We start from the raw sequence: 26,922 nt of genomic DNA, 5'->3' as shown, positions 1-26,922 counted from the left end.
CCGCGCACTTGTCTCTGATTGGGCCTAAACACATTGGTTCCCTTCCGCAATCTCTGAAGAAGCAGGAACTAACCCCAGAAACAAGCACTGCTCTCAGCAATGAAACAACAAGCCCTCCAACAGCACCCGAGACGATTTGGGGGGTTTTCTGGAGGGCACGCACACAACTCCCCCAATCCCTGCAATAGTATAACCAGGAGCTAGGCAGAGGCCTCAGGGCAAGCATGCTCTTTCTAGTCCACCCTGTAGCAGACAATCAGCCCAGAGCCCGTCTGATGTCCTGCAGCCAATGCCCAGCCCCTGCACTGGAGAGGCATTCCTCCCCTCCAGTGGGGCAGCTGGTGGGCAGCAGGCAATCGGAATGGGATTTCCTCCCCATCCTCCAGGGCTAGCTCCCTTTTCAGCCTACCTGCTCCTGGGGACAGAGCTGACCCTTCCATGCTGCAGCCACTCTGCACCAGCACTAGGTCATCAGAAAGGTGTCCTGGGTCAGTACAGGGCCCACCTGGGTTACGGCCTCTGTGCCCAGCTCCCTACACATCTCCCTCCTTCCATCCCCCACAGAGCTGCTCTTGTCAGCACAAGAGCATTGTGCCAGTGTCCCATATCCAGGTATGGTGGTGCTTTCACCCTGGGCTAGCTGACTTGGCTGGGCTATAGACTAAAGCCGGAGTGAGGCTTTCACTTGGGCTGGTCACCCACCCATTTTGCAGTGAGGATGCAGGCTAAACCACTCCAGTCATGGATGGCAGGTATAATAGGCCAAGGAAGGCTAAGCCTTCCCTGGCACAGCTGCTGCCGACCTGCTGCTGGCCACCTGGGCCACGGTGGCCTTGTCCCTTCTCCTTTGTCCTCACTGCCTCCTGCTGCTGCCTGATGGTTAGTCCTCCACTACACCACCACCCTCCCTCTGAATGTCCCCACTGCTCGCCGCGTTCCTCTTCCTCTTGGGAGGGGGAATGAGGAGGGACACGGCAAGCCACTGGTGGGTGAGGGCATCTGATTGGGGAGTGAGGCGGCTCGAACAGGCACTTGTGCCAGCCCGGTGCTGGAAGGGGGTGATTCAGTGGGGAGGACCGGCTGCTCGGCCTGGTGCTCAGGAGGCCAGCGCCTCGGCCAGGAGAGCTTTCAGAAGAAGGGGGTCCGGCAGCTCGGCCTGGTGCTCGGCTCGGCCCAGATCAATGGCCCCGGTGCTCAGTACTGATAGTCCTTCAATGCCTTCTCACAATTCTCCCCGTGTACTCAGAAGGATAGGCAAGTTCTCCCACAATTCACTGGGATAGAATCATAGAGCAGCTCATCTTCCTGCAGCACAAAGAACCAAGTGCTGTGCCCCGGCCAAGCAATTCTAACTACACAAGCAGGGAGTGCAGCACAAGTGAGGATGCAGTGCAATAGCTTGGGTATGGCTTGGCATACCCAGGTTGCTCACACGGGTGGCGAGATCCAGATGCCAATCACTTAAGTCTGCAGTGAAAACACACCTACGCTGGCTGAGATTCCCAAGGCCACCTAGGGGATCTGGATCCCCAGTTTCCATTTGATTGTAATGGGAATTTATCATCCAAATCCTTAGGTAGCTTTGAAAATCTCAGCCACTATATTTTGCAATTTAACATTCTAAAGCCCAAATTCCATGACTGATAACTGTACATTCCTCTCTGCCCAGCCTACACTCATGACTCGCTCTAACAAACTTAATTTGCTCCATAGCCTGAAGGAACAGACTTTTCAAAATGCCTTATTTAACATGCTGCACAATATGCACATATTGACTTCCCTTGAGGTGAACATCAAGATGTATCGATCCTCAAGGTAAACATTGATGGCAGTGAAAGAAAAAAATAAATCTCACTTTCACTGACAGAGTCAATATATGTATTGTTACATATACTCCATTGCACCAGTCAATCGGGCACAATCATTTAGCTTGATTTAATTTCATAGGGTGATTTAAGGATGTATTGTGGAGAATGCAGGATTGAAATATGCTGATGGCAATTATTGACCTGCAGCTGGGTTTTACAGAAGATAATAAAGTATATGGAATAATAAATGCAATGTTTTCACAAGTAACTATTGATTGAGTTTCTAAATATATCCATTAGTTTCATAATTTAAATGTGTGTGAAAGGTGGACTACAAAGGATGTTTTTTAAAAAACCTGCCAAACTCTTCTGTAAAATTACGGAAGGGAAAAACATATAGTTTGGCGCTGAATGGAAAATAGAACTTCTGTCCCACTGAAAATTCTGTCTGTCACAGTCTGATCCAGTCCCCCTCTCTGGACAGACACCAGTCTGTTGTGAGTGAACCCCAATGGCTGGATTCTATGTGCTCTTAAACTAACTGGGTCTGGGCAGAACAGGGTCATTATTCCTAGCTCTGAGTCTCTCAGGCACACTCCTGTGTGCAGACCTTGTGTTGCCTCCCTTTGTTGGGTTGCAGACCCTGCTGCCCAGCTGCCTTAGACCCCCACCTCTGTAGGTCACCTTGAAAATGAATTGTACAAAAATAGAGTAAAAATATTTGCAATATTGAATAATACGAGGGTCAAATTCCAAGAATTCTCCTTCTAGTCCCTAAACTGGGGGTGGGTAAACTACAGCCCACGGGCCGGATCCAGCCCACGAATTTTAAGCCAGCCCGTGAGCTCCTGCTGGGGAGCGTGGTCTGGAGCTTGCCCCGCTCCAGGGTTCTAGGTGGGGCACTGGGTCGGGGGCCGTACCATGCGGCTTGGCCCCTGCTCTGGCGCTCCAGCTGGGGTGCAGGGTCAGGGGTTGCACCACGCATCTCCCGGAAGCCGCGGCATGGGCCCACTCCGGCTCCTACGTGCTTCAATGGGAGCTGCTGGGGTGGTGCCTGCGGATGGGGCAGCATGCAGAACCGTCTGTCCGTGCCTCCGTGTAGAAGCCGGAGAAGGGACATGCCACTGCTTCTAGGAGATTCTTGAGGAAAGCGCCGCTCGGAGCCTGCACCCCTGAGCCTCTCCCCATGCTCCAACCCCCTGCCCCTGCTCTCCAAACCCCTCGATCCCAGCCTGGAGCACCCTCCTGCACCCCAAACCTCTCATCCCCAGCCCCACCCCAGAGCCCGCACCCCCAGCCAGAGCCCTCACCCCCTCCCATACCCCAACCCCAATTTTGTGAGCATTCATGGCCCGCCATACAATTTCTATTCCCCGATGTGGCCCTCAGGCCAAAAAGTTTGCCCACCCTGCCTAAACCATGTGCACATGTACCTCTGAAAAACTGTCCCTTCATGCTAATTGTTCCTAGGGTCCTACTGCCCCTTCTCAAACTCTAAACTCATGGAAGACACAGTCTACAACCAATGAACTCACTCACTGTTCTCCAGCTCTGCCTTGGATCCCTTCCAATCTGCCTCCTGATATCTCCACTTTACAGAAATTACTCTCAGTAGGGTCTCTAATGACCTCTTTCTGGCCAAACCTCAGGCCCTCTATTCTGTTTTCACCCTCCCCATCTCTCTGCTACTTTTGACATTGTTGTTTATTCCCTCCTTGGCATCCTCCCCTCACTGGGCTTTCAAGATACTATCTTCTCCACCTACCTCTTTGACTTCTCTTTCAGCATCTTTTCAGCCTCCTACATACTGCCCTAATCCAATTTGGTCAGGTAACTAAGCAGTACAGTTGTTCCAAATAAAAGCGTGGAATGAGGCCACGCAGTGTATGAGGGAAGATAGTCCCTGAGGGAGTCTGTCTGAGGAAGTGGTCAACAATAGGAACAAGTCTGAGAACCACAATATTGAATCATCCATCCTGCAGGAACTGATCGGGCCATCTGACTGCAACCTGGGCTGTTACTGCAACCTCATCTCCGGGCTCACTGACACTCACTTAGCTCCCTTCAGGCTGTACAAAATGCAGCTGCCAAAATGATCTTCCTAACATGTCACCCTCCTCTTTGGGTCTCACCACTGGTTCCCGCCTTTTCCACTACATCAAAATCAAGCTAATTGCGACTTGCTCATCTCTACTTATGGGACCTTGTTTCTTACTGTGATGCTCCCCACCTCCTCCACTCTCAGTGATGCCAGTTTTGTTGCCCCATTTAATTGAATCTCCCACAACCTTCTCTGCATTTTCTTCCATGCTGTCCCTACACACTGAATGCCCTTCTCAAGCTGATACACTATGACACTATCCTCTCACAAGCAGCCACATGTCCGGGTTTAAGCCAGTCAGTCCTGTTTTTGCCCCTTTCCAGCACTGATATAAAACTGGACGTGGTTTTGTCCAGTATCATGCACAGGGAACGCCATTTTGCAGATCACACTGCTCTGCGCCCGTCAGCAGGCCGCCTGCTAGGTCACACAGATGGGGGCAGGACATTCTGCAAAATGGTGTCCTCCGTGCAGCATGACCTCGCACTAGGGTGACCAGACAGCAAATGTGAAAAATTGAGACGGGGGTGTGGGGTAATAGGAGCCTATATAAGAAAAAGACCCAAAAATCGAGACTGTCCCTATAAAATCGGGACATCTGGTCACCCTACCTCATATGCACCATGCATGAGAGGTCACACTGGTGGGGGTGGGGGGGTCACACAGGTGGCAGCGGGACAGCCAAGGGGATGTCCTGTATTCTGGGGAGGCACAAGTGGCCACTCTACCCTCTAATCATTTAGATCCTTCAAGATCCACTTTTGCCATGTAGACTGCAAGAGGAAGAGAGTTTATGCACCTCCCCACCCCAAAAGCAAATGGATCTACTAATATGTGCCAGCCACTGCCCTGCCCACTGCCCTTGTCACCTGTAACTCCATCCCGCGCCCTCCTCCTGTTGTACTTGTCTTTCAGGATGTCAGCTATTCAGACAAAGGACCGCATGGCCCTCTAGGCCTTGTGCGCTTTGCAGGTGCTGTGTGGGCAGACACAATGACAATAACAGCACTGCTACCACACCGGAGCTCACTTCGGCTCCTAAGAGCTACAGTGCAGTGCTTCCTCTGAGCCAAGCCGTACAAGACCAAACCGCAGCGCCTAGCGCCAGCACGAGGAGGGGATGCTGTGAATAACCAGCTGCAGCCAGCCCCGAGGAGCTGCCCCAGAGGTTGCAGACCCATCTCAGTGCTCCCAGCACTGCGGGGGAAACCGAGGGGCTGAGGCCTTCGCCGAGGGGCAGGCGCTGTGCGGCACCAGGCTGGTTGTCGCCCCGGTGCCACAGACCTGATGGCTGGCTGGAGGCTTGAGTTTACAGTGTCTCCGTTACGTCACTGAGCGTTTCCGTGACGCCATCGCCTATTTCGATGACGTCGCCATTCCCTCAAGGCGAGGGCAGGGGACCAGCACCTCACGTGCCTAACACCCTCCCTGCCCCCAGCCGCGCGGGGCCCCCTGGGTACTGTAGTCCAGCCGCAGGACTACAGTACCCAGGGGCCCCCGCGCCACGCCCCCTCTGCCGGCGCCGCAGTAACGCCGGGTCCCGCTCCCATCCCCCTCTTCCCCCCGAACAAGATGGCGGGGCTGGGCAGCGGGGAGCGCTGGGCCGAAGGTAGCGAGCGCCGCGGCACTTGGCAGCGGCTGAGGGAGCTCGGGGGGCTAGGCAAGGAGGGGGCATTGTGGGGGCTGGGCAGGGAAAGGAGTGGGGAGGGGACTGGGCAAGGAGCGGGGAGGTGGCACTGGGGCTGGGCAGGGATTGGGGAGGGGAAGGGGGTTGGTAGGGAGTGCTGAGGGGAGGGGGCATTGTGGGGGCTGGGCAGGGAAAGGAGTGGGGCGGGGAGGGGGGATGAGATTACTGTGGGAGTTGAGGAAGAGCCTAGGGCTTGAAGTTGCATTACATTTTTCTCTGCATACCGTTTTGTGCAATCTAGCCCTGAAGCTGTAGTTTCCAGTCCATGCATCATTTATATTATTCTGTACTATTATTATGTTCAATTTGTATTTGGTTCTTGCTTTGTTGATATAACTGGTGAACTTTCTCCTTTGTTTTCTGTTACTTGCTTTGTGTAATGTGTTTCTCAGATACAGCACACACACAAAAAAGACCCCCATTAAAGATAATCCATGGATAATGCTGTGATGAAAGATGAATTTTTCTTTCATGGATTTTTGTATGTGAAAAGCTGTTTCCATTAGAATGAATATTGAGATTATTTATGCGGGATATTATCACAACACCAATTTAACCATAAATTCCTTTATAACTATCAGTCAGCCTTTGTATTTAATACAGTTTCTCTAAACATGCCTAAATAATAAGCAATGTACTACTCCAAACAGTAACAAAATATTTATAAGCATTTGATCAAGATAGGTTTCAGAGTAACAGCCGTGTTAGTCTGTATCCGCAAAAAGAAGAACAGGAGTACTTGTGGCACCTTAGAGACTAACAAATTTATTAGAGCATAAGCTTTCGTGGACTACAGCCCACTTCTTCGGATGCATATAGAATGGAACATATATTGAGGAGATATATATACACACATACAGAGAGCATAAACAGGTGGGAGTTGTCTTACCAACTCTGAGAGGCCAATTAATTAAGAGGAAAAAAAACTTTTGAAGTGATAATCAAGCTAGCCCAGTACAGACAGTTTGATAATAAGTGTGAGAATACTTACAAGGGGAGATAGAGTCAATGTTTGTAATGGCTCAGCCATTCCCAGTCCTTATTCAAACCGGAGTTGATTGTGTCTAGTTTGCATATCAATTCTAGCTCAGCAGTCTCTCTTTGGAGTCTGTTTTTGAAGTTTTTCTGTTGTAATATAATGACCAGACAGGTTAAAGTGTTCTCCCACTGGTTTTTGAGTATTTTGATTCCTGATGTCAGATTTGTGTCCATTAATTCAAGATAGTTACAAATGGGCTAAACCCAGGGATGCTTAGACCCATACTGGGCCACTCCAATGTGTGCAGGCAGATATTAGCAATGAACCCTTTAAGAGCTTACTTTTTTTTATACCCTTTAACAAACAAGTGATGACCTTGCCAATTGCTGACTTCAGTGAAAATTTGATTTGAGGCAGTTCTCCCTTATTTGAAGTCTTAATCCAGATAAAGTTTCCAACCTCCTTTTTTCTGAAGGCCTTTCCTCCATGCCTCTCTCCCTCCTCCTAGCTGACTAGCAGTTTTTCCTTTGCATCTGAGTTCACGTAGGCCCCAGTTTTTGAGAACACTGATAAATGGGGTGGGAAGGTCCATGTTGGTTATTTTAAAGACAGTTTCTTTGTCTTATTTAAAACCATCTACAGTCACCACTGTTTGTCAGAGGCCTTTTTAGGAACTTTCCCTTATTTCATTCTTTGAACGAGGCATCCTTCCTCTTTCATTCCTGCTGGCCTTATAGCTTGTTACTTTCAAGATCTTTCTTTTACTTGCTAGTTAGGGCCTTTCTTTACAACACATTTCTTTAACCAGATTTATGCTAACTTTAATTCTCTAATTTTATGTTTATTGTACAGTGAAACATGCAATGATATGTCACTGCATTTTTGATAATACATTCATAACGGGAACATGTTGCTTTGCAGCCTTAATTGACGCGATCAGAAGGAATGCATGCCCAACAGAGGAAAACAGTGAGAGTTCTGACTTCTGTGCTTGCAGCGACTGTATAAGAGGGAAGAAGGAGAAATGCAACAATGAGAGGGGTCAAGCAGGCTCTGGAGAAGCTAGTATGACGTACACAGAGGAGCAGTTGTATGGGGTACAAAGGTAAACAAACTATTTTCAGTAAACCCTACATTAAATTGTATTGGCAGAGGGAAAAGTCTCATGTTCGTGATCTTTTAGTAACCAAATGTCAACTGCAAAGCTGCTGTAGTCCTGAGCAGCTAATGTGCACTTGTGGTCTGACTGAATGGTGTTTACGGGGGTTGTGGGTGCTCTGCACCTTTTGAAAATTGGGCCCTTTTATTATAAGTATCTCTGAGTGGTGAAATCTGCAGTATCAACTATATTCTGAACTTTAACTTAAACTTCCTTGAGGTGTTATGGGTTTAAGTCACAAATAATGAACATGTCTATTATGAATATCTGTATTTAGTATCTAGTCAGTTTAAACTATGGAGCCATCGTAATCATAGGAGGAATATGCATAATAATAGGTGATTAACGAAAGTTGCTGTATATGAAAAGAATGTCAGTCACTGTACCCTCCTAAATTTAAATGTGAATGTTTACTAAAAGTACTGTGACCAATTTATCCATATTGTAATCTAAAAAGTTAGCAAAAGATCATTTAAAAACAGCGGTTTTTTTAAAGTTACAGGAGCACAAACATTTCCTTTTTAGATTATCAGGTTTTAAACTTTAAAAGGTAGAACCATTTTTAATTACTTTTTTGTGTCGAGGAGACCTAGCTTTAGCTAAGACTTGAAATTCTAAGTATCAGCCCAAACTTACTTTTCCCAGCTGAAACAGACTCCCTGAAAAGAAGGATTTGATGAAAATAAGCATAACTGTGTGTTTAAATTTAGGCCTTGTTCCTACAGTGACCTCTGCATGGGCAAGACCCCTGTTTCTGTTGACTTCAGTGGGGCACTGTGTGGATGTGTGTGTCCACTGTGTGCAATGCTTCACAGGACTGGGGCCCTGCTCGTGAAAATGAGGCATGGCTGAGGCAAAGGATAGTATAGCTGAGTATTGTTCACCCCCTCCCCGCATTGTCAGTGCATCTCAATTTTAGCCCTTCTAGCCCTGAGCTGCTTGAGTAGAGACTGAGGAAGGATGGCTCAGTGGTTAGAGCACTAGTCTGGGTTGTGGGAGACCTGGGTTCAGGTCCTGCTCTGCCACAAACATCCCGTGTAACACGGGGCCAAGTCACTTAGTCTCTCTGTGCCTCAGTTCTCAATCTGTAAAATGGAAATAATAGTGCTTCCCTACCTCACAGAGGTGGTGTGAGCATAAGTGCATTAAAGATTATGAGGTGCTCAGGTACAACATGGATGGGGGCAATATAAGTATCTGAGATAGGTAGACAAACATTGTGGTTTGCACAAATAGAGATGACAATGGGGGACCCATCAAGCTCCTTTTCACTTGTTGATCAATGTTGTCTTCTCAGGTGAAAGTAATTTAAATAAGCTCTTCTACTGCAAATGATACATATGCCTGGTTTGCTATTCTATATGAAATGAACCTGGTGCTGTCCAGTTCCTGCTGGCCAGGTGTTCAGGTTCCGAAGTTATGTGCATGGTACAAACGGGCACACTAATGGCTTTCTTACCAGGGCAGGCAAGAGATGGATGAACATGGAGACCAAATTACACACCAGCTCTTTAGATCTCTCCTTTCAGTTGATGGTTGAGCTGGATTGGTGGGGAAGCTTGTGTTACCTCTGCCTTTGTTGTAACTGCTGTGTGGCTAAACAGATGACTTCAGTTTCTAGGATGCACAACCTGGCACCTTTCTTCAGCACTTACATTTTTACTAAGTGAATTTTAAGTGATACACATGACCCCATCCCTTAGACAGAACTCTGATTCCTCATGCATCTTAGCAACATACAGTCTCTCTCTGCTGCTGCTTTTTCCTCATCTATGTTAAGTGCTGTCTATTTGGTTCCTTGTAAAATTTTCTCTCAACTGTATTGTAGGAAGAGGCATGCAGATAATAATAATAAAAAAAAAATTGTCTCTTTTCAGAATAAAGAAGTGTAGCAATTATTATGAAATTTTGGGAGTTGAGAGGGATGCCAATGAGGAGGATTTGAAGAAAGCTTATCGAAAACTGGCCCTTAAATTTCACCCTGACAAGAACTGTGCTCCTGGAGCAACAGAAGCTTTTAAAGGTATGTGAGATGAAGTACGGTTTATTTTAAAAAGAATTTTCCAGCAAGGCTTGCTTCAGACTATGGCAATGCACCCTGGCTGAAGACTTCATAGAAACACAGGCAGCTTATAATTTTCATAGGCGATGATAGGATGCATACAGTTTTCTTCATAAAATCCCACAGCTGCCTGACAAAGAGTTGTCTTTGTTAGGAGGAGTTTCAAAGTACACACCTCTGTGAGAAACAGGATAGTAGTAAAATGAAAAGGCATCCTAAATCCCTTTGAAGTTTCACAGTGGTGTTTAAGCAGTATTGTTTGTAACGAATAGCCGTCCATTTGATCAACAGTTTCCCTGGTTGTCTAATCACCTATTGTTCTGTATGTGGCCATGGAGGGGAAGGACAAGTCCTGTTCCTCCCCAGCCTGGCAGAGACTTGCAGCGAGGAGCCCCCCAGCAGGGGTGCTCTCAGAGCAGCATGGGGAGATCAGATTTCACAGGGAAGGGCTTATTTTACCATCTATGACATGTTTTTCACGGCCATGAAATTGGTAGGGCTCTAATTATGAGTTAAAAATCATGAAAACATTGAAAGTTTTTGAGTGTATTATTCTGATTCTTTGAATTTTATACTAAGATTATATTATCTGTATCAACAATCTCAGTTTCTAAAGACTTAAATTAAATCTGTTATACTTTCTCTTTTTTATCTTCAAACTATGGCCAGGGCTATCTTAACACAGAGCTTGGCAAAGCCTTGCTTTCAGTTAGCCAGTATTAAGATAGAGAAGATATGAAGTTGCAAAGTTGTTGGGGTTTTTTGGGCTGGGGGTTGGTTTTCAGTGTAAATTTGCCTATGAAAAATGTATTTCAAATAGCATTAAGGTGGTACAAAAGTGCTAAATTTTAAAATCAAACTTCAATGTTCTTTACTTGCATTAATATTTAAATACCTTGAACATTACGAAAAACTATATGAACACAACTTTCCAAGAAAAAGTTATTGCATACTTGAGTTTGTTGCTGGAGCTATTTGACCTTCAGAAATTAATAGCTAAAGATGTTGGTGTGTTCTGGGAGACATGGTGGCTTGGTAATAAAATATGGGGTCTTTCATCTTTGGGGCACTAGTTTAAAGCCAGCTCAGGTGGCTAGTGATGAGGTCATTGTCAGCTGACTAGCTGTATGGTGGCCAATGTGAAACAATTCTCATATTTCAGGTCCTGGTAGTCACCTAAGTGTATCAGTTTGAACCTTTGTTTTCAGTCTCAGTGAAGTGGTTACAGATTGAATAAAAATGGCCATGGACATCAAACTGGTCTATTGGTGGCTCTTTCAGGTCAGAGTTGAGACATGTAGAGGAGAGGGGAAACTGCCAGGGATGTACTTATTCTATGAAGAGAGGCTTTCATTCTCCACGGCTATCTCAGTGCTAAACATAATACAGCTAGTGGATTGCCTTTGGCATTAAAAAGCAAATTGGACAATTTTGAAAGCTACCACTTATTAATATAAAGGCAATTATTGTAAATTCCTTGATCCTTATTTGAGAATTTGTTTCCCAAATGTTGTGATCGAGCCCTATTCTTGATAGTCTCTCAGGTGACTGGTGGAACTCCCCTAGCTCAAAACTGTGCCAGCAAGTGGGCATTTGTAAGATAATGGCCATCCCTCACCTCACCCTCTGTTCCTTTCTTTCCTCTGGTGCATGAGATCACTCTAACCCTGCTGCCATTCTCACTTAGCCCTCTGTGGTATGCTGTACATGCAATTGCACTTGTTTAACTAAGTCCTTGTCTTCACTAGGAAAAAAGATATATTTTTAACCCATGCTAAGCTAACCTGTGTTACAAGTCTAGTGAAGACAAGGCAGTTGTAACCTTTCAGCTGATTGAGGTAAATCCTAGGAGGAGCATAGTGTTTATCTTGTCCAACTCATAGGAATGTAACACAAGTTAACTTAACACAAAATTAAAAGTACACATCCTACAGGAAGGATGCAATGTCATGTAATTAACCATATGGTGTGTGGACACACACTCTGTCTAAAGCCTACCATGTCACTAACTGGTTTCAGACTTGGTAAAAAGCTGTATTGTCACTCAGCCCTTTAACAGATTTCCAGAATAGTCTCTTCCCCAGTTTTCTGAGTATTTTCAACCCTTCAGTATGCTACAGGAGATGTTTTAACTTCCTGCTTCTATCCAAGATGAGTGAGCAGCTTTCATCAGTGCTAATACCAGTATCCATAAGAATAACTGAAAGGAGCACTCACTTTGCTTTACGAATAACACCTCCAATGGACATCGAGTCTCTCTGTCCAGAGGGTTGTGTGTTACACTTTGTCCAACAGAAAATGTGCCTCTATCAACTTGTTGTTACTCATCTTATAAAATTCAGCTTATGAAAGGCATATTGACTCGAAAAGATTGCATGAAAGTAAATGTGTAATATTGCTCTCTTATTCTGCAGCAATAGGCAATGCTTTTGCCATTCTGAGCAACCCTGAAAAACGATTACGATATGATCAATTTGGGGATGAGCAAGAGACTTTCAGCACTCCCCGGGCTAGGAATTATGATTATTACAGGGAATTTGAAGCAGACATCACACCAGAAGAAATATTCAACATGTTTTTTGGTGGGCACTTCCCTACAGGTCAGTGTTCTGTCTATAGTGGCTTTGAAGTGTAAAGGGTTGGAAAGTTAGCTTTATTTGATACTGCTCAAGAACCTAAGGCCATGTCTACACTACACAGCTAACTCGACATAGACAGCTTACATCAACCTTAATGTGGAGGTTTATGCACTGCAATGTTCCTCCCGCCAATTTAATTCTCTTGCTACGCTGATATAATAAAACCATCTCGACATTAGCTTCACAAATGTTATGCACAGCACAGCAGGCTGCTATGACCATGGCAATTTTTCTTCATTCGGGTCTAACCTGCCAAAAAAGCAGTGCCAATGACCCTTTAATCAGCCAAATGCACATTCAACAGTCATTCTGCACATGCTGAACCTGTTGTTGAAGTGCTTCTTGTTGCAGTCAAGGTTTCTGGCTTCATAAGTCATGGGAGCAAGGGGTTGGCTGGGTCTCCAAGGATCACTATTGGCATTTCCACATCCCCAATTAGAATCTTCTGGTCTGGAAAGAAACTCCCTGCTTGCAGCTTTCTGTACAGGCCAGTGTTCCTGAAGATAAATGTGTCATTCACCTTCCCTGACTACCATGCGTTGATTTTGGTGAAATGATCCATCACAGTATGCAGTACCATAGAAAAGTAGCTCTTTCTGTTGTTGTACTCCATTGCAAGGTGATCTGGGGCCGAAATGGGGATATGCATGCCATCTATCACCCTGCCGCAGTTAGGGAATCCATTGCCACAAAGCCATCCACTATTTCCCGCATGTTGCCAAGAGTCGCAGACAGTTGTAGCAGGAGGCGATTAATGGCCCTGCACACTTGTATCGCTACAACCCCCCTGGTGGACTTCTGTTTCGCAACTGATTGGTATCAGTGTGGAGTTGCCAGCTTCCCCACTGTTAGGGCAGCTCTCATTTTGGTGGTCTTGTGCCAGAGGGCGGGGCAAACTCCGCACACAGTTCCAGGAAAGTGGTTTTGCACATCCGAAAGTTCTGCAGCCACTGCTCATCATCCCATGCCTGCATAACGATGCAATCCCTCCACTCGGTGCTTATTTCCTATGCCCAGAACTGACGGTCCACTGTGTGCAGCTGCTCTGTGAATGCCAACATCAATCTTGAATTGTTTCTTTCCATGTCACGCAGCAGGGCAGACACCACGGTGTCATCAGATTCGCAGCTCATGAAATACTGCAGTATCAGCCACGTTGTGTTCATAATGCTCATCACAATACTGGAGAGCAGTCCAGGGTCCATGCTTTCAGACAGAGATGATGGGCAGGAAGTTTACAGGGGCTGTTGAAAAGTGGTGCCAAACGTAGTAGGAAGCCCATAGAATGATGGGACGGAGAAAACTGCACGATGGGCCACTGAGTCCAGCCCCATGATGCACTGCGATCCCTTCCCAGAACACCTGCCGGCAGATGGTGGTGAGTTACACAGTGGGATAACTACCCTAGTGCATTGCTCTCTCTGTCAATGCAAGAGCACTAACTGGACGTCACAAGGAGCATTATGTGGATGTGCAAAAGTGGTTTAATTACAGTAGTGGATGATTGTCAACATAACTTAAGTCGACTTAACTTTGTAGTGTAGACATAACCTAACTGTACTTTTCAGAATAGTAAAACCCAATAATTAAAGTGCCAGTTGCTGTTACTCTTTTCTCACTTCTTCCTTTATATGTCTAGCAAAACTCCTGAGATGCGCAGTTTTAAATTGAGTTTGTGGACTTCAGATTTTCAGAATGCGAAAACCTACCCTAACCTTGCTTTCTTCACATGTGCTGCTACAACAGCATTCCCACATGGTTCAGTGAACCGTTCATGCTGTTGCTGCTCTGGTGTGGCCAGCCAGTACACTCCCAACCCCTGCCTATGTCTTCTTGCCTCTCCCGAGAGTTCCTAATAAGCGCTGAGCTCCAGGGTTAGAACCACTAACGCAGCAAGGGCTGAGGCAGGTGGATATCCTTGTGGGCCACGTTTTTAACTCCAGCTGTAGTTGGCAAAACTGCCTCTTCTCTCTCCCCATTGCCTGAAGCCAGAAATGGTTTGGAGGTAGGGAGACAGTGTTTATCTCCAGGGATCAGGAGTGTGCTTGCCAACCACATCAACTGTAGTGCTGCTGTCATAGACAGTTCACTGAAGCATTTTCTACACTGGCAAGTTTCTGCAGTGTAACTCCTGAGGTGTACACACTGCCAAGTCACTTAATGTGCAGAAACTGCGCAGTTGCAGCGCTGTAAAAAAGCCACCCGACGAGAGGCGTACAGTTTTCTGCATTGTGGCTACAGCTCCATGGTGCCAGTGTAGACACCCTGGTTGATTACAGTGTTGCAACTAGCTTCCAGGAGGTGTCCCACAATGCCTGTTCTTACCTCTCTGGTCATCGGTTTGAACTGTACTACCCTGCCCTCAGGTGACCAACTATGAGCCCCACCCCTTAAATTCCTTGGGAATTTTGAAATTCCCCTTCCTGTTTGCTCGGTGATGCATACAATGGTCTCAGCTCATCTTTCCAGGTGACCATGCCTGTTCCACGCACCAGGCGATCCCCTGCTTGGAGCAGTGCTGAGCTGCTGGACCTCATGAGCATTTGGGGAGAGGAGGCTGTCCAGTCCCAGCTGCGCTGTAGGAATTACGATACCTACAGTCAGATTTCATGACAGAAAGGGGCCGTGACTGGGACACACTCTAGGGCAGATCAGAGTGAAGGAGCTGCAGAGCACCTACTACAAGGCGTGGGAGGCAAACCACTGCTCCGGTGCTGTGCACACGAGCTGCCAGTTCCTCAAAGAGCTGGACGTGATACTCGGTGGCGACCCCACCTCCACTGTGAAGGCCTCTGTAGATACTTCGGTGGCTCATGTGCCAGTCAAAAGTGCACCGAGCCAAGAGGAGGAAATCTTGGACAAGGATGTGGGGGAGGAGACCCAGAGGCAGAGGATGACTCGGAGGCCAGAGATGCTTGCAGCCAGGAGCTCTTTTCTACCCCGAAGGAGGCTAACAAGTCATAGCTGTCAGAGATTGGCAAAGCACAAACAGGAGAGGAAACCCCTGGTAAGTGGCTTTGATTTGGGGAATTGCTGAAGCGAGTTGTTGTAAGCAGGAGGGTTGCAGAAAGCAGGCATGTGTCTGTGTGATGTGCGTACCACCACATGCCTAGTCTAAGTGATGGAACAGGGTGTTGATTGACTCCTTCACTTCACAGGAATCTGCCTCAGAGATCTCCAGGAAATGCTCATGAAGATACTGGGCAATCCGCTGCCGCAGGTTCTTTGGGAGAGCTGCTTTGTTTCTTGCCCCATTAAGGGTACCTTTCCCACACCACTCTGCCATCACTGGGAGGGACCATTGCTGCACACAGGCAAGCCGCATAAGGGCCAGGGCGGAAGCCACAGTCTTGGAGAAGACCCTCCTTTGATTCCCTGCTCACCCTCAGCAGCGAGATATCTTCCATAATGAACACAGCCTGTGGAAAATGTGGGGACAGTAATGATTGTAAGGTCCCCCCTACGCTGCTGGCTCTCCTCAAGAGCCACATGCCCAGTCTACAGTACGGTCCTGGAACACTGATTTCCCCTACCCCTGAGGTTACTCACCATTTTGGGGGTCTTGTGTCTCGTGTGCTTGCCTGGTGTCAGCCAGTTAGTGACAGGTATGTGAATAGTGGTTGTGTTTTAAGTCACTGAATCAGTGGTCTGTGTGTTGCAAACAATACTGCTTTCTGTAAAATGTTACATTTTGGCTTCACAGATATGACCTTGGGAGCCCAGCCTCCCTCTTTGTTATCGTCAGCTGAACGGCTGCGCAGAATTAGGAAGTGGCCTCAAAGAACTAAAGAGGATTTTCTGTGTGATGTCATGATGCACTCTGCGGCTGAAAAACAAGTATTGAAGGAGTGGTGGGACAGCGAGAAGGGGGACTGAAAGGAGAATGTGGCACGCCAGAACGAAGCCATGAAGCTCTTAAAGGTTATGGAGCGTCTAGGTGGTCTGGTGCCAGCATTGGAATGTGCGCGCCATCTATCGCCCCTCTGCAGTTAGGGAAGCCCATTTGTGCAAAGCTATCCACAATGTCATGCATGTTGCCCGGAATCATGGTCTTTTGGAGCAGGATGCGATTAATGGCTCTGCACACTTCTGTCAACACAAGTCCAACGGCCAACTTTCCCACTCCGAACTGGTTAGCGACCAATCGGTAACAGTCTGGAGTAGCCAGCTTCCACAGTGCAATCGCCACACACTTCTCCAATGGCAGGGCAGCTCTCATTCTCATGGCCTTGCGCCGCAGGGCTGGGGCGAGCTCATCACACAGTCCCAAAAATGTGGCTTTCCTCATCCAAAAGTTCTGCAGCCACTGCTCATCATCCCAGATGTGCACTGATGATGTGATCCGATCACTCAGTGCTTGTTTCCCGAGCCCAAAACCAACGTTCTGCTGTAGTCAGCACCTCTGTGAACGCCACGAACAATCTCGTGTCATAGCTAGTACGCGTGGAGAGATCAGTGTTGAACTCCTCTTGCCTTTGTAGTTTAAGGAATAACTCCACTCATGACGTTTTAGTGAGAGCAAGCAGCATATTGGTCAACAGTATGGGATCCATTCCTGCATGCAGTACACAAACCATTGAAAGATGGTGCCAAATGCGGACAGAAGCACAGGGATTGCTGGTATGTGAAGCAATGCATCACGGGGCATTGGGACAAGACCCAGGATGCCCATGACCCCTCCACCTTCCCACAACTCCTAGCGGCAGAAGAGGAAGAGATGCTCTGTGGGATAGCTGCTCAGAGATCACCGCTCCATATACCGATGCAAGTGCCACAAGTGTGAACACGCTATTGCGCAGGCAGCTGACAGCGTGAACACACAACAGCAGTTTCCCTTCAGCGCTCTTTGTGCGGCGATGTAACTGCCGGCACTGTAACTCTGCCAGTGTAGCAATACCCTGAGTATATGCAGATGTGCCATGACAGCTGCTGTGATATACTGCATGACCAGCCGTGATGTGTTCATAACAGTGACCACAACAGTAGAAAACAGTGCAGGCTCTGGGCGCACAGTAAACAGGGGCCATTGAAAAACACCACAAAACACAATTGGAAGCCCACAGAATGGTGGGACGGGAAAAAATGAGTGGGGACATTGAGCCCACACCCAGGATGCACTGTGATCCACTCCGCCATTCCACAACTCCTAGCTGCAGAAGATAGCGAGTAGCATAGTAGGATAGTTACCCATAGAGCACTGCTATCACTTTTGATGCTAAAGCACCAACTATGGATGTGCTCCACCAACAAAAGGAGCATTGTGTGAACATGCACAAGCGATGTAATTATACCAGTTTTTGATCATTGGCGTAACTTGCATAAAAAAAAACTCTGTAGTGTAAACAAGGCCTAAGTGAGGGTGTTACAGATTTTGTGGCAAAGAAAAATAAGGGAGCACAGGGATTTTCATTACAACTCCCTATTAAAACTAAATAGCTATGACTTTAGAACACTTTTTCTTCCTATTTGCTATACGACTAAACATCTTCCTTGCAATTCTTTTGCAAAGCAGAAATTGTGTATGCTTTGCCTACTTCCAAGCTTAAACAAAGCTTAAAACTGTTTTGATATTAAAACCAAATCATAACTTCCTCCAAAAAAACTTTTGAGATGAACTTTCTATACTTTTTCCTAGCTCAAAGGTTATTTTTCTCTTTAATTGAGGAAAATCAATTCAACTGTTTTGGTGCACATGAACAAATCCCATATGCACCAAAACATTTGTAATCTGCAGCATAGGCTTTTGGGGAATTGGAGTTGAAAACCTTTGGAGATGAGCAAAACTACAACTCCACACCTAACTTTTTCTTATGCTGATAGGGTATTCTGCGTGACAATCCTGAGATCCTTGAACTTGCTCCCTCCACTTTGTCTGAAATATTATGAACTTGATGACCTGTGCATGCTACAACAGCCACTTATTTAATCAGGTTTTGGAGAGATGGAAGATATGGACTCAGAGGCATTAGGGGGTGGAAAGGAACATTTCTGTTCCTTTCCATTTGCTGGCCAACTGAGCCCTGGTCTATACTTAAAAATTTAGATCAATCCCTGAGTGCCGTAGTTAAGCTGACCATACTTCCAGCGTGATGCGGCGAGGTTGACGAAAGAATTCTTCTGTCAACCTAGTTGCTGCTGCCTCAGGGAGGCAGATTACCAGCACTGACAGAAAGACCACTTCCGTTGATATAGGAAGTGTCTACGCTATGGTGCTACCGTGGCATAACTGTAGCACTGCAACTGTGCCGCTGTAGTGCCCAGAGTGTAGACATGCCCTCAGTTAATTTGTTATTGTTTGTTTAATGCTGCAAGTAGGTGAGTTTATGGTACCAATGGGATGTTTTTTAATGCTGCTGGATGATCATTATGGTGTTGCAAGTAATTGGCCTCGAGCTTTGTGTATGGGCATTTTGATATTTAGACTTTAATAAATGAAAGTCAAGAATTTATTGTAAGTTCAGTTTCTTGTAACAATGTTATCCTGCCCATGTTTGTAAAGTGCTTTGAGAATCTTGGATAAAGGATGTTATAGAAGTGTAAAGTTATATTAAATTCATGCAGGCTTAAAGATGGAGTCGTATTTCTGTGATCCTGATTAGGACAAACATTTTTAATTTGAAGCCTCTACTACAAAAGAGTCCTGAATTAAAAAGGAAAGAGCATAGCTATTCCGGTGTTCATGTAATGTAAAATGCATAGCTTTAAAAATTGGTAGAGCTTTTTAACAGCATCATTCTGATCAAAATAGCTTGTGGTTCTTTCTTCCTCCATCTTAGAAGTTCTAAAATAAATCAGCTATATACTGTGTCTCTCTTTAGCCTACAAGAAAAGGAAATCCTGAATTGTATTCTTTATCAAGTAGGTACTTCTCCTTAATCTCTTCTCTCATTACAGAATCTTTAATGAGGCAATAAAGAGCTCAAAGAAAGAGAACAGAAATGAGTACAGCAGGGCAAATTTAGTAATTAAGAGCAGCCTAATTTATGGACTGAATGATAAAGCCTATTACTTATATTTAGAGCCTCAGGTTCCCATGCAAAATAGTCTCTCAAGAGGACATGTTAAAACTCATGTGACAGCACGAGTTGCAGTATAAAAACCCCAATGGGTCTCTGTTTTGGTTTTTAGAAAATTAATTGAGATTGTGTTGCACCAAGTTTTGCTTTGCCTTTTGTTGTTGTTGTTTTTCTTAAACATTCCCTTTCTCTTGGCACACCAATGCCCCAACATGCTGCATGACAGCTAGCTCCCATGTGCTGTTTTGGAATTTCAATTCTGAGGTGTATTATTTGAAGTTTATAACCTGGCCTCTCATGACTATGCCTGGTAACTCAGGCCATTTACTGTAAGGTGGGATAGCCAGCTAGAATTTCTGAGGAATAATAGATGCCTGCAATTGAATGAAAATGGCTAGTTCACCTCTTTGGGGTTTTTTAATACAGGAAATATTCATATGTTTTCAAATGTAACACCAGACACCCACTATTATCGGCGGCGACACCGAAATGAGAGAGCCTGGACGCAGGACAAAGAGGAGGAAGAGAACAGGCCTCAGGTACCGTGGGAGGAAGCTGTTAGCTTTAAATATTGATCATGGCTATAGTGGGCGCATTTCAAGTTCATATGGGTTTCAGTAGTGTTCCCTATACAGTAGAACCTCAGAGTTACAAACTGACCAGTCAACCACACACCTCATTTGGAACCAGAAATATGCAATCAGGCAGTAGCAGAAACAAACAAAAAATACAGTACACTTCTGTGTTAAATGTAAACTACCAACAAAAAACCTAAGGAAAAGTTTAAAAAAAAAATTTAACAAAGGTGAGGAAACTGCTTGTTTAATTTAAATTAAGATGGTTAAAAGCAGCATATTTCTTCTGCATAGTGAAATTTCAAAGCTGTATTAAGTCAATGTTCAGTTATAAACTTTTGAAAGAACAACCATAATGTTTTGTTCAGAGTTATGAACATTTCAGAGTTACAAACAACCCATTCCTGAGGTGTTTGTAACTCAGGTTCTACAGTTCTTAATATGGGGAATACCTCTAGAACCAGTAATATTTTTACAATCAGAATGGACTTTTTATGTGGGACCACTGTACTTGTCTCTTTATTTGCTACTTCCAAAATGTATCCTATTGTGGGGGGGGGGGACTCAGAAAAGAGCTATGGTCTTTCATCAGTTGAAATGGATCAGTAGTGGCTGAAAATCATTACCATCCAGTGTCAGTTGTGTAGCCTAATGGGAAATATATTTGTGGTGTGGACAGACAAGTGTTCATATCACATATGGTTGCAGTGAACATTCTTGTTGGTAATCTTGATACAGACACCAAGGACTGAATAGCTACAGACTGCTATCTGCGCTTCCCCTTAAAAGCCAAAGTTGAGGCAGGTGGGCAGGACAGTGTAAAAAGAAACTTACGCTGTTACTGATCTGTTGTTAGTTTTATGGAGTAACAGAAGACTTTTGTCCCTAGAGCCATCACTGTTTCACTTGCACTAAATTCACTTACTTCGAAAAACATATTCAAACAAATAAAAAGAAAATACACATATCTAATTCCAAATTGCACTATGTATTGTTTATTAACCTGTAACATTCTTAAGAGTTTCAGTCCTTGGGTAGAAAATAAATAATGTTGTGGATTTGAGAAAAAAACATTGTAAGTTTTAGAAACTACAGGGAACCTGTAGATGTAAATTGTATCCAAGCAGGCTGTTCCTTGACCTGCATTGCCTCCTGGCAGCACAGTGTGCACATACTTTTTGAGGAGATAGTTATTTGACTTATAAATGGAATTGTGCATTAAAGAAACTTCACAAAACTTTGATTTGGAGAAAACTTGTTTATTTATTTATTTGAAATTTAAGTTATTAAAGTGTTTTTCTAATAGAGGTAATTTTGAAATTTAGCTAGTTTGAAATTTAAATGTCACACTTCTTCTGTTAACTCAAGGGTAGTCTCTGTTCTTGTCTAACATCTGATGCGTTGTCTGCCTAGAGACCGCTCCTGCCTTTTATGAGCTAGTGGGTCTTATTCCCATCTCTAACTTTTATCATCCACTAATTATGGTTGTCCATTTCAGAATACGTACTCTGCATTTATTCAGTTGCTGCCTGTTTTGGTGATCATAGTTTTGTCAGTTATAACTCAGCTGATGGCCACGAATCCACCATACAGCCTGTTCTACAAATCGTAAGTCCCAATTTTTAAAAAACTGTTTGTCTGGTCTAGGTTACTTGGAGTGGGGAGGTAGAAGGATGTTGGACTTAATAGAGAATTCACTAACTTTTCCCATCCGATCTCTGCAGAAAGCATTTTCACTTTGTAATTAAGGGACTAGGGCTATTTCCATTTTATTTGTTGGTTTTCCTAGGCACTACCATAATACAAAACCATCAAGGAGCAAGGCTCCATTGTAACGGGCTATATACAGACAAGTAACAGAAGACAGTCCCTGCCCCAGAGTGCTCACCATCTGGTTTAGGACACTTTCATAGGGTGGTCTAGTATCATTTAGCACCTTCTAAGCGAGCAGGATCTGGAGCATTACAGAGCAACCTGGTTAGCCCTGAAAGGAGTGGGGAGTGCATAGCATTGTTCTAATCAGGGCTTGGGGAAAACCCACTTGCCTGTTCATCCAGCGCAAGTAGAAATGCTGCCCAAGAGAGTAGGCCAATTTGGGCTGTAGAGCTGGTGGGGGATTTTCCTTGGGGGGAGAGTAGAGCCAACCAAGTACCACTAGTTCTTTTTTGGGGGGAAAGGAGGGGTAGCTAGGTGGAGCTGAGGAGCTGTAAGGCATGAGACCTCCTGTGTGCTCAGGATGGCAGTGACGGCAGCAGCAAAGGAACCTGCAAAGGTTCTGGGGTTGCAAAGGTATTGTTGATTTGAATGGTAGGAAGGATGTGCATGGTTGATTTATACACCAATGTAAATTCAATATCCATGGGCTTGGGGTTGTGAACTGGTGGGGTTCATGGCATGCAGGTGTTTTTCAGTTGGGTGTCAGGGAAACATTTCAGATCCTCCTTTCAATCCAAAGCAGTATTAGCTTGGTGTTCAATCCTTGCTGGATCAAAAGGCTTCTTATGACTGTGGAGGGATATTTAAGGGGAGTTGGAACAAGTAGGTGGGAAAGAAACCTGCAGTACTGAACGCTCAGCCCAAGGGGGTTCTGCTTTTTTAATCCGGAATAAAATGAGTTTGAGGGTTTAGGCATTTGTCTCTTTGCAGTTTTGTCATTTAAAAAGCAATTAGCTGTTTGCAACAAAATTCCCTGCTCCTTTTGGGGCATTGTCACACATAGTCTTCTCCTTCACTTGGGCCTTCTCAATGCTGAGAGTTGTTGGTCAGGTGACAATCTGGACCATGTATGAGAGGAGAGGCATAGCCACAAAGCGTTCGCTTCTGATGAAATCCAGTGTTTGAAAGGTCTGGGTTTGCCCCCTTTAAAGAACAGGGGGGCATTTCAGATTTCAGTGAGGGGCAACTTCTTGCGGGAGTCCAGGGGCTACTTTGGCCACTGGCAGCTCTTGGATTTTTTGAAGGATAAAAGGTAAAAATCAGTCTGTTTCATTTGTTGTGGTTATTTCCTATATTGTTGTTAATATTTTATATAGGCTTTCTACAACAAAATTACCAACAGAGGACAAACAGGAAATTTGTAAAGCTAAGCAATCTGTGCTAGGACCCAGTACCAAATAAAACCTAACTTTCAAGCTTATAAAGCAGCAAAGTTCAGACCATACAGAAGACAAATACAGTAAAATATTATTGATTGCAGATAGCTGTGCAGTCACAGCAGTTAACACCTACAGCTGCTTGCCAGATATCTCTGGTTATGCAGGATCACCCGTCTTTGATTTTTAAAATATAAAAGCATTAAATTCAGTGCTAACACCATACTTTTTAAAACCTTCTTTTCATACCAGTACCTTCCTGGCTTAGTGCAAGGCTCCAACAACAAAAAACAAACCATCCATCTTAAGCCCTTGACAAAAAACGTATTTTGCTTTCATTTGAAAAATGTGACAGAAAAACATGAACTTCAATTGCTGTTTGACAAGATAACAGAAGTGAAGGTCTAATGATAAAATAACTGGAGGTGGAGGGAAGAAAACTTGAGGCTGTGCATTTGCATTGTGATCCATTTCTTGGCAAGCTCCGAGTGAGGAGTCAGCAGTCTGGCGTTTGTCACAAAAGGGAACACATTGATTAAAGCACGTTTTAGGGGCTAGTGAAGTAGGAGTACGAATCCAGTCACTGCACTGCTGGAACAGAGGAAGCGCTGAGATCGAGGGGCTCCTTCAGAGAGAGATCACATGAATACAATAATCCTGGGCCACAAGGTGACTGTCAGGCTTGTTGTGGGTTGTATCTGCTCCCACCTCCTTAGCAGAGAGAGCTCTCCCTGTCAGTTCAGAGGTAACAGGCAGGATCAGGTTTCACCACAGCTCCCGTTGTGGGCGGCTTGCTCCCTATCCTGCTGCCTGTGGGGTGGAGTTTCCAGACTTTTCAGTGAATTTCTGGGGGGTTTGCTGCCTGCCTTTCCCAGCACTCGTTCTCCTGTACCCCTTCAGCAGGACAGATGCCTGGCAGCCAGGATGCTCAGCATGCAGGAAGGCGTCCACCCCACAGGCTCTGCCAGCAGAAGATGGCTCCTTCTCCAAGATACTGGCAAGCCTGGTGATCAGGAGCCCAGGAGGATGAGCTTAGGCTCTCCCCAGAGCGCTGCAGAAGGACAATAATGCCAAGGGGGAGCCACTGTGGGCAGGGCCGGCTCCAGGCACCAGCTTGCCAAACAGGTGCTTGGGGCAGCCACTCCGGAGAGGGGCGGCACGTCCAACTATTCGGCGCCATTTTGGCGGACGGTCCCTCATTCCTACTCGGAGCCAAGGACCTCCCGCCGAATTGCCACCGCAGATTGCGATCGCAGCTTTTTTTTTTATTGCGCCGCTTGGGGCGGCAAAACCCCTGGAGCCAGCCCTGACTGTGGGAGGGCTTTGCTTTCTGCCTCTGCCTGCCCTCAGCTACATGCTTCCTTTATCTGCAGCTGGGGCTGAGGTGCTTCATGGGGGAAGGAGGAAATTGCCCCTCCTAAATGGCACCCTATTGGGGGTAGCATAATTGGAACTCGCTGAGGTTGGGCTCGCATTCTGTCCTTTTTCATGGGGCGTTGTTTTTCAGACTGTTTCCAAATTCTTATCGCTGTTACCACAAGATGTCAGCCTGCATGTTTGGCAGACAGCAAGATACTCCCCCAGTGAGTCTTTTGAGTTGTGCCAATCCCAAGTAAAACACTCCCGGCTGCTCCCAGAATAGGCAGTCCCTCCTGTTGCCTCCGTGCCCTTTGATCTAAGAGAGTCACACTTCAGCTCTGCACATAGGCACATATGCTCTGCCTCTAAACCTTATCTTTAGGAATTAAACTCCATTGTTCTTAATGCAGAGAATAAAACCCTCAGACCTTGTGAGAGAGGAAGAAAAGACGGTTTTTAATATACCAAGAAGGAGGGGACAAACCGAACTGTGGAAGGAGGGAGAGGCATGTCAGATGGAGTGTGACCCTCCCTTCTTGGCTGCTTTCTCCTTATCCAAGGCAACAATTCTAAAGATGCAGAGAGAGGAGCCAAGAAGATTAGAAAGAAGAATGTGGTTTAAACCAGTGGAGAAGGCAGAGAGGCTAGCTCTGCACAGCTCCCCTGACTGCAGGGCAGTTTCAAAACATTAGAAGGAAGTGGAACCAGGATCATCCCTTATTCAGAATTCCACAGGATTCTATAATTTGCCCTGGGGTGTCTAAAAAATATTATGTGAGGTAGTGGAAATCTACGTGGAATGGGCTATATGACTACAGTCACATTGCACCCTCAGATATTTGGCCCTGTGCCCTAAATGCACCCTGAAGACTGCTGTCCTTTCAAGTTTGTCCAGTCATTTCCCACTGATGTTGACAGGAGGCTTCTGGAAAGTGCAGGCAAACAAACAAACAAAGAAAGCTGTGTTTGGGCCTTTTTATGTCTTAGAAGTGACTTGACCAAGTTACCAAGAACTCCCCAGAAAAATGCAGTCGCATTAATGCATACTGTACTTGAGTTTGGGCAGTATCAATTTTGAGGCTGCTCCCTTTAGATTCCATTTTTCATTTTAAATCTCTTTAGATATTGTGTCTTCATTGTGTTTTTCTAGCCAGTCATGTTTGTTTTATCAGCTGTGTTAGGAAGGTGTAAGGTTGATTATGGAGCAGGGAGATGTGTAATTTCTTTAGCGAATGGTTGAGGGTGCTGTAGTTCTGCAATAGTTGCTGTGAAGAAGTTACAGGTATTTCCTGCTGGGAATATTAATATTCCTTGATATTTCTGAACTGCCTTAAAAACACACTTGTCTCTATGCTGTTTTCACAGGTCCATAGGCCATACCGTCCCTAGAGAAACACAAAACCTGCATGTGCCTTATTATGTTGATAAAAACTTTGAAAATAGTTATAAAGGAGCAGAACTTCAAGAGCTAGAGAAAACTGTTGAAAAGGATTATATAGATTATATCCAGACGAGCTGCTGGAAGGAGAAACAACAAAGTAAGTAATCTTTGTTATTTGTAAGTGTGTAGGTACACATCACATAAAGTCAGAGCATGGCTTTGCTTGAGAAGGTATTTCCATTATAAGCCCTAGGTTACGGGGATATATAACTTTCTAAACCATGAAGAACAGAGTTGCAGCCCATGTGGCATCCTCAGGGCCATACAGGTAGTGTGTGTGTGTGTGTATGTGTGTGTGTGTATATATATATATGTATATGTATATGTATGTGTGTGGTAAATGTTTAGAACAGTGGTTCTCAGCCTAAATTAACTTTGACCTGGCTTTTGTCACCTGGTGAATTTGTTGTTGAAAGCTTGACACAGTTCACTTTGGCTGATTTTAAGAGATGAGTTTGAAGTGTTTTTCAACAGTGAACTTTTTTTTTCCCAGGTGCTTTCTTTTACACTTGAATAACTCAAGGTAGCAATGTTTTAAAAATGAAATCCGCCACATTTATTCATCTGATCTTTGACAGAGCCAGAAAAAATTTTGAAAATGGCATTCACATACCATGTTACTTTGTATCACATTTTAAAGAAACAGAGGCCAAAAGCATGTGCTTATTTGAATGTGCCACCTTTATTTGAGTCTGAGGTCAAGTTTTTTACCACAATCAAGAATTTATTTTACTTTAAGAAAATGCAATGCAAAAAGTGACAATAAAATGTTGAGACTTTAAAATGCACAAAAGTTAGGAAATTCAAAATTATTATTTTCACATCAACCTTAATTTGGTCACATGGCACATATATATTAAAGCATAAACTTTAACACCATGTAGTATTTGTTAAGCACTAATATCTGAATTGATGCTGCATAGAACAAAGATACAGTCCTTGTCCCTTTCTTACATTTTAACAAAATATACACATACAAGGGGACCAAGTTATATTGGGAATCA

The 26,922-nt window shown here is 45.1% G+C and overlaps 1 protein-coding gene across 3 annotated transcripts in view; it reads left to right on the top strand.

The window, feature by feature from the left end:
* The first annotated feature begins 5,439 nt into the window (after nt 1–5,439).
* The window catches only part of DNAJC18 (DnaJ heat shock protein family (Hsp40) member C18), a 54,808-nt gene continuing 33,325 nt past the window's right edge, over nt 5,440–26,922 (top strand). For 2 of the 3 annotated variants that reach the window (XR_004646945.1, XM_034780223.1), the window contains exons 1-7: nt 5,440–5,518; nt 7,497–7,680; nt 9,612–9,757; nt 12,211–12,396; nt 19,878–19,990; nt 21,525–21,634; nt 25,843–26,015. Coding sequence is in view for 2 of the 3 variants with exons in the window: in XM_034780223.1 (XP_034636114.1) it covers nt 5,482–5,518; nt 7,497–7,680; nt 9,612–9,757; nt 12,211–12,396; nt 19,878–19,990; nt 21,525–21,634; nt 25,843–26,015 (949 nt within the window). In the remaining variant the exon portion in view is untranslated. The remainder of the gene's footprint in view (nt 5,519–7,496; nt 7,681–9,611; nt 9,758–12,210; nt 12,397–19,877; nt 19,991–21,524; nt 21,635–25,842; nt 26,016–26,922) is intronic. The other variant, XM_034780224.1, reaches the window with a different exon arrangement.

The sequence above is a fragment of the Trachemys scripta genome, chromosome 8 (assembly GCF_013100865.1).
Source record: "Trachemys scripta elegans isolate TJP31775 chromosome 8, CAS_Tse_1.0, whole genome shotgun sequence".
Lineage (NCBI taxonomy): Eukaryota > Metazoa > Chordata > Testudines > Emydidae > Trachemys > Trachemys scripta.
The sequence above is the reverse complement of the archived record's forward strand: the minus strand, read 5'-3'. Positions and strand labels throughout refer to the sequence as shown.